At 43.4% G+C, this 13803-nt stretch overlaps 1 protein-coding gene across 3 annotated transcripts in view; it reads right to left on the reverse strand.

The window, feature by feature from the left end:
* arhgap27l (Rho GTPase activating protein 27, like) overlaps window positions 1–13803 on the reverse strand; it is a 261659-nt gene that overhangs the window by 39237 nt on the left and 208619 nt on the right. For all 3 annotated transcript variants that reach the window (XM_048614814.1, XM_048614813.1, XM_048614815.1), the window contains exons 2-4: window positions 13158–13559; window positions 3603–3845; window positions 1286–1366 (exon numbers count right to left, since the gene is read on the reverse strand). In XM_048614814.1, the coding sequence (XP_048470771.1) occupies window positions 1286–1366; window positions 3603–3845; window positions 13158–13559 (726 nt within the window). The remainder of the gene's footprint in view (window positions 1–1285; window positions 1367–3602; window positions 3846–13157; window positions 13560–13803) is intronic.

A 13803-nucleotide genomic window follows, 5' to 3' on the forward strand; every position in this document is an offset into this window, starting at 1 on the left:
GTCTTACCAGCAATGCCCACATCCCATGAAAAGGATAATGGAATCCAAGTCCCTGTAAACTGGGCTTGTGAGACTGGATCTGACCTGGCTGCAGCAATTCCTCACAGGCAACTACTGACTCAGAGGCTGGTTTAAAGAACACTGCTTTCACGGTGTGATCTTTCCAGTCTAGTGACAAACAAATACACTTCACAAACTCATCAAGACTCCAAACTGGAGAAATCCAGCCAGCAATGTGACTGGATTTTGGTGAATATTGTCACTAGCAATTAAAACCCAGTGAGGAATGTGAGGCACCAATTAAATAAGGCAACAGACTGTAACTGAGACTCATTCGCCTGAGGTCCATGTTGTTCCCAGGAACAATGTGGCAATGGTGAGAGTTCATGCTCGTTGCCAAGTCACCTCTGCTAGTATTTTACCAATAGTGGAGCAGACATTAGGCAGCCCACCTTGGGCCAATTGAGGCCTTTAAGTGACCAATGTCTGGTCATATTGAGTCAATCTTGTCCCTGATCATTCAACTGAGATGAATGGCCAATGCTTCCATCTCAAAACCTGATCATTTTAATCAGAATCTTGGTGACCTTGTAAGTGTTCTCCTCATTACAGTAGGATTTCTTTACACTCCAGTCTCAGTACACAAATTGTGGCAAGTCTGTGAAGGACCAATACCTAGCATCCTTATTAAATATACAGTTGTTATCATCTTCCTATCTTCAGACTCTTTCTTTGGAGTGAACAGTCTGGTGTAGGGGAGGACTCCTCAGATTAACAATCTGCCAAACTGTGATCATGTATGCTCCTACGATGGCTGTAGATAAGTCTAATATCAGGCTGTGGATTGGCTTGTCTTGCACAGCAGGAGGATTTTATGGGCTCCCACATCCCATACAACAAGATTCACCCAGACTCACTGATTGCATGTATTTCCTAATGGACCTGACCCAGAGTTTCAGCTTGATCAGATATTCTGAAATGGGGTTTGAACCCTGCATTGACAGCTGCAATTCTACCACTGAACACAGAAATACACAGTAACGTGCTGTGATGTTTTTTCATACTGAATACAAATTGTTAGTCTACAAAACAATGATGACTACACTTCAAAAGATAATACACTGACTGTGAGGTACTTTGATTCACTCTTGTCTGAAAAGGGGAAGTTATGAAATATTTTTCAACACCATGGAGAGTGGTTATAAAGAGTAGTCACTTCGTAAGTGACAGTATTTAAGCAAACTCCTTCACAGCATAATATCCAATATTTGTGGAAATACCTTACCTGAGGAAGTTCCCACTCGGATTTGGCTCCTTCTGGATTATAATAATAGAACTTGCCATTGCTGTCAACATGCCTTATCCACTGAGAGGAATAACACAATACAAAATCGAGGTCACACAGTATCACTTGCTAAATACAAAAGGTGGCAACTCAATAGGAGAAGTAACTACTGAAGCCATTGCTCAAATAACTATAAAATTAAAAGCACAAAAGTCAAGATGCTGAGACTATGCTTAGCACTATAAATGGCACCCCACATCAATTTGCTAATGGTTGAGAATAAACTGACAGGTTGCTCAATGGCTGGGAGGGACTAGTCCTGCTTATCGTGGACAGGACATAACTGGGCAATTATCCACATTGCTGGGTAGATGACAGTGTTGTCACTACCATAACAACTTGGCTAGGGGTACATTCTAGGCCCTAGTTTAGGAGCACATGTCTTCAATACTATTGCTGGAATAGGCCTATAGCACTACAGTATTTAGTATTCTCAGCTTTCTCTTAATGTCATCGATGATTCTGGGCACTTTGGCCAGGAGGGCAGAGTGGATAATCAATCTCAGCCTCCTGCTGAAGGTTGATGCAAATATTTCAGCCTTGTCTTTTGCACTGATATGTCTCTCATCACGGAGGATGTGAATATTTGCAGAGCCTCCTCCTCCACAGTTATTTAATTGTCCACCACCATTCACAGCTGGATGCAGCAGGACTGCAGAGCTTATAGCTGATCTATTGGTTGTGGAATCGCTTAGCTCTGTCTATCATTTGCCTTTTACACTGCTTGGTGGATACATTGCCCTGTTTTGAAGCTTCACCATGTTGAAAGCTCATTTTTGTATCCCTGCTACTGCTCCTGGAATGTCTTCCTGCACACTCCAGTGAAGCAGGCTTGATCCCCTGCCTTGAGGGTAATAGCAGACTGGGGAATGTGATGCACCATGGGCTTGCAGACTATGGTGGAAAGAATTCCAATGTGTGTACCTAAAGATGGGGTTTTGTCTTCCCAAGAATTGTCACAGGTAGTAGCTTGGTGAGCTGGAGATCAAATCTATTTTTCCCTCTTATTGGTTGTTTCACCACGTGTCACAGACCCAATCCTGCATCTACACCCTTTAGCACTGGGCCATCTCAATCAGTAATGGGATTGCTGGGATATTGAAGTCCACCAACGCAAATATAGTCTGTGCCTTTGCAACTCTCAGTGCATCTCCATGAAGCACTCAATAGATGAGGGTGTGTGGTAGGTGGGCGTTGCAGGAAGTCTCCTTGTCTGCGTTTGATGTGATGCCATGAGACTTCATTGAATCCAGAGTCAAGAACGGTTCCAGGGATGTGGGACTTTGGTTACATGGATAGATTGGCGAGGTTGAGATGTTCTCCTTAGAGAAGGTTGAGAGATTTGATAGATGTCTTCAAAATCCACCAGGGGACTGGACAGAATAGTTAGAAATTGTTCCCAATTGGTTAAGGGTCAAGAACCAAAAGGAGACTGTTTTAAAGTCCAAATGGACCAAAAGTGATGTGAGAAAAAGACATTTCTACACAGGGAGGGATAAGGATCTGGAATGCACTGCCTGACAGTGCAGAGGAGAAAGATTCAAGTTTGTGATTTTCAGAAGAGAATTGAATAAGCACCAGAATAGAAAACCATTGCAGACCTGTGGGGGAAGGGCAAGTACAGGAAATAGTGGAGTTGCTCTTGCAGAGAACTGGCACAGACAGGATGGGCTAAATGATCTCATTCTAGGATTATACAATGAGGTCAGCCAGGAGTAGGACTGGCCTTTCCATTTTTTCCTAATATTTGAAATAATTTTGCATTCTCTGGTCCACTAACACAAAAGGTGTATTTTATAAATGTGTACTTCAAGCAAAGCCTCAAGCCATTGACAATGTATATCAGAAGCATAAATTTGTAAAAGTCATATTCAAATCTCTGGATTTTGTAATAGTGTCTCAAGAAACTCAACAAACAGGCCTCAATACTAAAGTGTTATTTAGAAGTTACATACAGTTCATTGCAATAGCAATTTTATTGTGTAGAGGGCGGGTCTGACTGATCAATTAATGTACCTGATCATATTAGATTTTTTCCTTTACTACGTTAACAGATACATAGAATCATTTATTTTAAACGGACTTATTATGATAGTAAGGGACAAAATACGATTGCATAAAGTATTGTTAGGTTGGTCTATCATGGGGTCATTTTGAAGCAATAGAATCTGGAGCAAAAGAAAAGCCTTCAGAATAGAAAGTGACAAATTTCACTCAGCACCTGACAATAGCACAAGAACACAAAAGTGTTTCTTACTTTTTCTTGCGTAACTTCACTGGTATAAAACATCTGTCCATTTTGATCCAGCTCAGAGGACCAGCCTGGGGGAACCTGTGGTTCTATGTGTTGGTATAATGGTGAATCCACTGGTGACTGTGGCTCGCTGTACTCATCCTGTGACCAGGCTGATGGCTGTCGCCGATGACCCAAGTACGGCCCAAAGTGACCCGGAGGGCTGTCCTCAACAAATTCTGGGTAATCCTCTTCTGGAGTGGGAGGCTGAAAGAAATATAATCAAGGAGTGAGCTTTCACCATCAAACCCAAGATAAACCTCAAAGATGTCAGTAAAACAACCGATCGGAAATAGTAACTAAATAAGTACAAATTGAGAAGATCAAATATCACACATGGAATGATGATTTGGGAGATTGGATTGCATTGCAGTGTTCCCACCAAGTTCTTCCCTTTTTAATCCTTTTTTTATACAGAATACCTTTCCTGTTCCCTTTTCCTGAAGGCAGTATTTGCTTGTAGGAACAAATTACTGCAGATGCTGGAATCTGTACTGAAAACAACCTGTTTGTTGGGATATTATTCCACACAATTGACTGTTTTCTATGCATATCACACTTCTCATTATATCCTCGTGTCATTCATTACACCCACTTAGGTACTATGCATATTTGAGCCTTGAGTATCACTTGACTGATCCATCGAAGAGTTACAGACAATATATCCACATTCCCAGCAAGGCTCCCACACTGAAATATTCCTTCTTTCTACCAGAGGGAAACTGATGCTAAATGAAACACGTCAACTGCAGTCAGATGTAAGAGGAGCTAGCTCAGCAGAAGTCACGAATCTGTCGTGAAGAGACCTCATTAACAACATTTTCGAGGATTCATGTTTTAAAGACTGTGGATAGTGGTTCATTTGCAGAGGCTAACCTTTTTTTTAAAATGGTAGGGTCACCAAATAATCATTTGGGTGTGTTTTCAAATGTAGACATGACATGGTTTAAGCACATTGAATTGACCTGTGTGTGTGTGTGTGTGTGTGTGTGTGTGTATGCGAGCATGTGCACGTGTCATCCTCTGTCTTTGAGAAAGCCCTTTTGGAGGGGCCAGTGTGACAATGGAAACACTGATCCAGCTGTTTTCCCGAAAAGCCTCTGAATTCTCAACAATTCCTGAACTAACTCAAAGGCATTTTGAACAGTTCATAGCTTATCCTTTTCTCCTTTCAAAAATTAATGATTATTGGCCAAAGTATTTCTCTTTAATTGGTGTGTGAGCAGATGGCGTATTGAGAAGGATAATTATTTATACCTTGCTACTTCGAATAGCAGGTTGAACTGACTTACATCTTTGCCAAATAAGTTCTGATTTCACAATAAATCTATAATATTGTTTACTAAAAAAAACTGACAATTTTTAAAATTGTAAATCTAATACAGTTCAAGTATGTAATTGATAGTTGGGTAAAGCATTTAAATTCATGTTGTCATCAGTGAAGCAGTGTGATGAGAGAGAGAGAGACACACAGAGACAATTCACTCTTCAATCAGGCTATTAACATTTTGAGCCTGATGTATATGATCCAGTATGACATGAGCTGGCAGGAATTTGAGGAGCTCAGAGTGTCATTTGCGTACCACCTGTCTGTAGACTATGCATGTAGTAAGTACAATTATGTCACACAGGTGACACAGTATTTTATTCATTCTCTTGATGTACGTACTGCTGCAAAGGTTAATATTTGTGACCCATTTGTGAATGTCCTTGAGAAAATAGTGGGTGGTCTTCTTGAATGCTTGAGACTAAGTGATGTGACAATACTATGGCTCTAAAAGGTACACTTTGTTCTGTTTTCTTTTTGAAGAGAGGTTTTGAGACAGAGGTAGAGGGCTGTCTATTTTAATCCAATAAAGTAAACAGCTTGTGAGACCTTGGGTTTTTTTTTTAGAATGTTGGAACAATAGAAACAGCCTGAATAGGTGGGATCAAGCTTCCCCAGAGCCAGGATTTTTAATTTTAGTTTTTCAGTAGCAGTTGCTGGGGTATTAAAGCTGGGTTTGGAAGCTACATCTCTCCCTGCTATTCTCCAAGTTTTCCTTTGATGACTTTCCTCTCACCATTACAGCAAAAAGCTGGGGGTTCCCTTTTTGCTACTAGAATTGCACATGAGATAATCTATTTTTCAGAATTTGCCTTTGCCAAGGGTGTGTTCATGGAAACTTACTATATTGGAGCAGTTACTGTTTAGTAGTTAAATTAACTCTTTTGGAAAACAGTATAACAGGTTAAGTTATTTCAAAAAAAGTAGGAGCAAATTATTGCAGATGCTGGAATGTGTACTGAAAACAACAAATGTTGGAGATCACAGCAGGTCAGACAGCATCCATGGAGACAGAGAGCAAGCTGACGTTTCGAGTCTAGATGACTCTTCATCAGAACTGAAGTAAAGTGTGGAGGGGACAGCATTTATGCTATAGTTTGGAGGCGGGGTAGGGGAGGAAGGATGTAGGGGTGGTGGGGTGTAGAGTGCTGGTGGAGAAAAGATGTTGATAGTTCAGATTAAGTGATCGAAATGTGAGAATGGCAGAACAATGGTGTGTCTCACTGCCAGACTTGAAAAGGACAGACAGTTCCACTGGGATGGGGAGAGGGGAGAGAGGACGTATAACTGAATGTAACAAGCTAAAAGAAAGGGAAGAAATGGGAGTTCATTCACAGATTTGAAGGTGTTGATCTCAATATTAAGTCCAGAAGGCTGTAAAGTGCCTAGTCTGAAGATGAGGTGTTGTTCCTCCAGCTTGCACTGTGATTCACTGAAACACTGCAGCACGCCAAGGACAGACACGTAGGTATGTGAGCAGGACGCTGTGTTAAAATGACTGCCTACGGGAAAGTCGGGGTCATGCTTGGTGTTCTGCAAAGTGCTCACCCAGTCTGCGTTTGGTTTCTCCAATGTTGAGTAGGTCACATTGGGTGCAGCAAACACAGTACACAAGATTGTAGGAAGTACAGGTGAAATGGTGTGCATATAAATCCTCTGCATATAAACCAACGTTTTCCCAGCTACCATCAGTTCTGAGGAAGGATCCCTGGACCTGAAACATTAACTCTAATTTTTTCTTCACCGATGTTACCAGACCCGCTGAGCTTTTCTAGCAACTTCTGTTTTTGTTCCTGATTTACAGCATCCGCAGTTCTTTCAGTTTTATAGGTGAAATGCTGCTTGTCTGTACTTGGGGTGCTGCAGTGCTCCAGTGAATTACAGTGCAAACTGGAGGAACAACATCTCATCTTCAGAAGTTGCAGCTTTCTGGACTTAATATTGAATTCAACACCTTCAAATTGTGAACCAACTCCCATTTCTTCCCTTTCTTTTAGCTCATTACAGTCAGTTATCATGTCCTCTTTCCACCCCCCATCTGTCCTTTCAAGTCTGGCAGTTGACACACCATTGTCCTTGCTTTTAAAGGACCGCAATTGCCCCCCGACAGTGGTCGAAAACGCCCTTGACCGCATCCCTTGAGTTTCCCACATCTCAGCCCTCACACTCCCTCTCCGCAATAAAAACAAAGACAGAATTGTCCTCACGTATCACCCCATTAACCTCCGGATTCAACGCATCATTCTGCGCCACTTCCGCCACCTTCAATCCGACCCCACTACCAAGGATATATTTCCCTCCCCACCCTTATCTGCCTTCCGGAGGGACCGCTCTCTCCGCGACTCCCTCGTCCGCTCCACACTCCCCTCCAACCCCACCAGCCCCGGCACCTTTCCCTGCAACCGCAGGAGGTGCTACACCTGCCCCCACACCTCCCCCCTCACCTCCATCCCAGGCCCCAAAAAAACCTTCCACATTAAACAGATGTTCACCTGCACATCTGCTAATGTGGTCTATTGTATCCGCTGTTCCCGACGTGGCCTTCTCTACATCAGGGGAACCAAGCGGAGGCTTGAAGACCACAAGGTGTAGAGCTGGATGAACACAGCAGGCCAAGCAGCATCATAGGAGCAGGAAGGCTGACGTTTCGGGCCTAGACCCTTCCTACTATCTCGGAGGCTTGGAGACCACTTTGTGGAGCACCTACGCTCGGTTCGCGACAAACCTCCCAGTCGCGAACTACTTCAACTCCCACTCCCACTCCCTGGACGACATGTCCATCCTGGGCCTCCTCCAGTGTCACAACGACGCCACCCAGAAACTCAAGGAGCAGAACCTCATATTCCACCTTGGGAGCCTTCAACCCAATGGTCTCAATGTGGACTTTACTAGCTTCAAAATCTCCCCACCCCCGACATCATCCCAAGTCCAGCCCCCCCAACTCTGCCTCCTTAACCTGTCCATCTTCTCTCCCACCTATCCGCTCCACTATCTACCTGCGATCACCGGCCCCCACCTCTCTATTTATTTCAGAGCCCCCTTCTCCTCCCCCATTTCTGAAGAAGGGTCCCGATCCAAAATGTCAGCCTTCCTGCTCCTCTGATGCTGCCTGGCCTGCTGCATTCCTCCAGCTCCACACCTTGTTACACCATTGTTCTGCCATTCTCTCATTCCGATCACTTAATCTGAACTATCAACATCTTTTCTCCATCAGCACCCTACACCCACTACCCCCATACCCCACCACTGCCCCCCAAAGTACAGCATAAATCCTGTCCCGTCCACACTTCACTTCAGCTCTGATGAACAGTCATCTAGACTCAAAGCGTTAGTTTGCTCTCTCTTCCTGGATGCTGTCTGACCCACAGTGATCTCCAGCATTTCAGTAAAGTTATTTGAATTCTTTCTTTTGTTGTCTTTTAACTACAATGTATGAATAAAGTGTATTTTGCGACATGCCTGGTCGTTTGACCAATCGACTTGCATTCAGAACGCCTGGCACTCGCCTTTAAAATAAGAAAAAGTTAGTGTCTAGGCTATCTTCTTCATATATTTTGAGGGGTTGGGAGAAGTCCATAACACTGAATCTAAACTTCCTTCTAAATCTGCCAAATGTGGCAATTTGAAACCAGAATCAGACATTAGTATTTCAATTGTTTTGGTAAAGGTCTCAAACAGACAGACACCATAAAATCTTATTAATTTAGTGCAGTATCTGTTTCTAGCATGTAAAAGCAGAATTCATTGTGTTAATACTACTTGTGTTATGTTCAGTGGAATAGACTTTAGAGAAAACTAACCACCACCCTGACATTTTTAAATGTCGGTTCTGAGGTTTCAGATTTTTGGATTTGGTATCAAGGATTAAGTTTGTTTTTTCTTTGGAAAATACTTCGTTACGTATGATTGCCAATGGGGCAACTAATCCGGTACCATCCGGCACTTGGATCCATCAGTGTGTCAACAACAGATGAGACAACAGTCTCTGAAAAAATTTAGCCAAACTTGCTGTGCATTATATCTGAGATGAGGAGAAATGTCTTCACCCAGACAGCAAATGTTCGCTCCGAGCTGCATGTGAGCAGCAGGTCTGATGTTCTCTGCAAAGCAATCATTGTCAGCATGCCGATCGCAACATTGCCATCTAATTCCAGAAGTGACTTTTCTGCACAGGCCTTTAGTTGCAGCTGGTAAGAAAATTAGAGGAAATGCTGCCAGAGTCTGTGGTGAGCTTGTGGAATTCTCAACCATAGAAAGTGGTTGAGGCCAGATCTTTGAATGTTTTCAAGAGGGAGTTAGGACTAAAGTGATCAAAGGGCTGTGGGGAAAAACTCATGAACATGGTACTAAATTGGATGATCAGCTATGATCACATTGAATGACAAGCTCAGAGGGCCAAATGGCATACTGCTGCTCCAACTATTCCCGTTTCGATGCTTCCTATTGGTTGTGGAGCATTTTATTTATACTCATTAACAGGATGTGGGTGTCACTGGTTAAGTCAGCATTTATTCCCCATCTTAATTAGCCTGTGGGTGGTGATGCTGAGTTGCCTTCTTGAACCACTGTAGTCCATGAGGGGCAGGTACATCCACATTGCTGCAGGATTTTGATCTAGTGACGGTTGAAGAGACACAAGATTGCGAAAATTTTTTTTTTTTTAAATGAATCCTTGGAGTGCTGGCATTGATGACAAGGCCAGCAATTATTGGCCAACCCTTGAGATGGTGATAAACCTCCATTGGAAGGCTTCAGTCTGGATGGCAAAGGTACTATCACAATGCAGTTGCGCAGGGATTTCAAGAATATGGCAGAGTGAAAAATGAACAACAACAGATGTCAGAGTTGGGAATGTTGTCGGACTTGGAGGGAAACCAGGACAGAATGGTGCTCACGTGTACCTACTGCCCTTGCCCTTTTCGGCAAAGAAGTACGGTGCTGGTCTGAGGCAGCAGAAAACTGTCTCTGGGACTGCTTGGACTCAGTGGACTGGACCATGTTCAAGTGTTCAGCGGAAAGCCTAGACGAGTATGCCACCACCGTCACTGACCTCATTAGCTAATGCATGGAGGACTGTGTACCAAAAAAGTCAATCTGAGTGTTCCCCATCAGTAAACTTTGGATGAACCAGGAAATCCACTCCCTAGTGAAGACCAGACGTGCAACACTCAAGTCAGGTGGCCTGGACCAATACAGAAAATCCAGATATGACCTCCACAAAGCCATCAGGGAGGCCAAGGGGCAGTACCGGGCCAAGTTAGAGGCCCAGGCTTACCAAACAGACTCTCGCTGTCTATGGCAAGGCCTAAACGACATCATGGGATACAAAATGAAACAGTGTAAGATAGCGGACAAAGACATATCCCTCCCTGACACACTCAATGTTCTTTATACTCGGTTTGAGCAGAATATCACCAGCGTGGTGATGCCTGCCCCGACAGCCCCAAACACACCTGTTCCTCTGTCACCGCTTCAGAGGTCAGATTGGTCTTCCTGGGAATCAACCTAAGGTGTCACCAGCCGGGCACGCAGATCCTGTGTGGACCAACTGGCGGAGATATTCACTGACATCTTCAACCTCTCCCTCCAACAAGCCAAAGTCCCCACCTGCTTCAAGAAGACCACCATCGACCCCATACCCAAGAAAACACATGCAGTGTGGCTTAATGACTACCGCCCAATAGCTCTGACTTCAATAATCACGAAATGCTTCGAGAAGCTGGTCATGGCCCACATCAACTCCAGTCTCTCAACCTGCCTCAATTCCCTACAATTTGTCTACCAATTTAACAGGTCCACAGAGAATGCCATATCGCTAGCCCTGCATTCATCCCAGGAACATTTGGGCAACAAAGACACCTACATCAGACTCCTGCTCATTGATTACAGTTCCACCTTCAACACCATTATCCCTCCCTGACTGATCTCAAAACCTTGGTCTTGGCTGCGCCCTCTGTAACTGGATCCTCAGCTTTCTGACCCACAGGCTACAATCAGTGACAATAGGTAGCTGCATCTCCTCCACAATAACACTCAACACTAGAGCCCCACCCACCCAAGGATGGTCCTCTGCCCCCTTCTGTACTCCCTGTACACCTACGATAGTGTTGTCAAATTTTGAACAAACGACATCTATAAGTTCGCTGATGACACCACTGTAGTGGGATGGATATCTAACAAAGATGAGTCAAAATGCAGAAGCGAGATAGAGGGCTTGGTGATGTTGTGCAATGAAAACAATCTGTCTCTTAATGTCAGCAAAACTAAAGAACTGATCATCATCTTCAGAAAAAACGGAGGAGAACACGCCCCTATCTACATCAACGGAGCTGAGGTTGAGAGAGTGAAGAGCATCAAGTTCCTCGGAGTGACCCTAACCTGCGATCTGTCCTGGACTTCCCAAGTAAATGTGACAGTCAAGAAGGTACAACAATGCCTGTTCTTCCTTAGGCAGTTCAGGAAATTTGGCGTGTCCATAAAGTCCTTCACCAACTTCTACAGATGCACCATTGAAAGCATACTGTCTGGGTGCATAACGGCCTGGGATGGCTACTGCTCTGCCCAGGACTGTAAGAAACAACAGAAGGTGGTGTGCACAGCCCAGACCATCACAGAAGCCAACCTTCTATCCATGGGCTCCATTTACATGGATCGCTGCTGCGGAAAGGCGGCCAACATCAAAGACCCATCATACCCTGGTAATGACCTCCTACAACCTCTTCCATCAGGCAAAAGGTACAGAAGCCTGAACACACACACGAGCAGGTTCAGGAACAGATCCTTTCTGGCCGTTATCAGACTCTAGCCACAAATAATGTAACCTGCAATGTAACCTGTATACCTCTAAGTCTTTTTGATCTGTACATCCTTTGCTCATTGTGATCCGCTCATAAACAAAGCTTTTCACTACATTTTGGTACATGTGACAAGAAATCAATGGACATAGGTGTTTTGACTAGGTCTGAAGTCTCAGCAAGTCGTTACAATGCGTCCTGTAGCTAGTACACAATGCAGAGTCAATGCACACTGATATTGAAGAAAGTCGATGGTTAGCCAGACAAATGCAAGCCCCAACTTCCTTTTCTTTCATTGGTTTGTCTCTGCCTTTACTTGAGGCATTGTTTAGGTCTTCAACAACTGAGAAAGTAAGTGACAAATAATTTGAGAAGTTATCAAAATCATTCATATTTATATTCCACTGTCTCTGTCCCGTAACATAACAGAAAAGAACAACATAAAAGAAACTGCTCTACCACGTTGGCCTTTTAAAGATTACAAATGCTTTCCAGATGGAGATTCAATACTTTTCCGAAAGAGATGTGTGAGACTTTAAAAAAAAAGTACATTAAAATGCACATTGCAGCATGTGTCAAATGAATTCATCACCTGAATGATTACCATGTGTAACAACTCCGGATGTAAAAAGATTTACCTTAGAATTAGGACACCAAGGTACAGGAAGTATTTTTATTCATTCATAAGTCATTTCTTGTAACAAGAGGGACAATTATCTAGGGAGCACAGAGGTCCCCTCACAGCCCAATCAAATTATAAGTCTACCAAATTACAAAGGGAATCCATGAAGTTCATGCAGGCAAATGTGGTATAAGGTTCAATTAAAATGAGTCAGGATAAGGATATTAAAGAGGCTGGATTTTAAAAAAAATTAACAGGCCAGGGGGTTGGGAAGCAAGTTAGTATGGAATATCATTAAGCTTTTTTAGTGTAAAAATAATTCAAAATCAAAACCGGACAGATTTATTGGACAGAAAAGGAGATTTGTTGAGATAGTGAGCATCGAAGATTGATGTAGCGTGGGAAGTCGGTCAGGCTGCATGGGTTATTCGTGTGGAAGTATTCATTAAGAGCAAAACTATTATTACATTTACTAATGTCAGGTGCCCAGGTATTTCCCCAACCCCATTCATTCAACACAGTTACTTACACATGGACTTAATCTGTTTGAGTGGACACACCTTTGTTTGACAGTAAGGCAGATTGGATTTGAGAGCTGTAGGATGTGAGAGCCATCGGGCCTGTGGCTTTTCATTTAACATTTTCATCTATTAAAATGAATAGTAGGAAAATGCTGTGGACAGCACTCATCTTTGACACCAGATTCACAATTTTATGCTCTTTGTAGCTGAGGTTTCAGAGACACACCTTCCAGCAAAACAAAGATAGTCACATACCCTCTGGTCCCGGAGGTTATCCATGCACTCTGTCGTATCTTCCTCCTTTTGTTCCGGTCGTTCCCACGTGGTCTCTCCAGTTACAGGGTTGTAGTAGTAGGGCTGACCACTAATTTCATCAAGATGCGATTCCCATTCCACAAAGGGATTGCTTGTACTGGAAGTGCGGGAACGTGGAGTTTGTGGTTCCTTCCTGTCTGTGCTATCGAACGGGGAGTCCCAGGTAGTCTCTCCAGTCACCACATTATAGTAGAAGGGCTGTCCAGTTGCCTGGTCAATATGTGTTTCCCATTCTTCTTGGTGACTGGTCAAGTTATCGCTGAGACCAGACAGTTCCTGTGCAAGCTCCTGCCTCAGCTCTGCCACATTCTGATACACTGCCTCCGATTTAGCTTCAAATGCCTTTAAAAACACAAACAAATAAAATGAGGTTCAGCCAGGCGAGTGTTCGATTTTTAAAAAAAAAGTGCAATTCCACGACATCTTTCACTACTTCAGGACCTACCATACCAAAGTAAACTTCCGGGGAAAAAAACGTACAAGTCTTGATTTTACAGTTTAATTGTAGAATTCCAGAAAATCGATACAGAAATGTAAGAAAGGAGATGAACACAGCAGGCCAAGCAGCATCAGAGGAGCAGGAAAG

This window comes from Rhincodon typus, chromosome 30 (genome assembly GCF_021869965.1).
Source record: "Rhincodon typus isolate 14 chromosome 30, sRhiTyp1.1, whole genome shotgun sequence".
In the NCBI taxonomy this organism is placed as follows: domain Eukaryota; kingdom Metazoa; phylum Chordata; class Chondrichthyes; order Orectolobiformes; family Rhincodontidae; genus Rhincodon; species Rhincodon typus.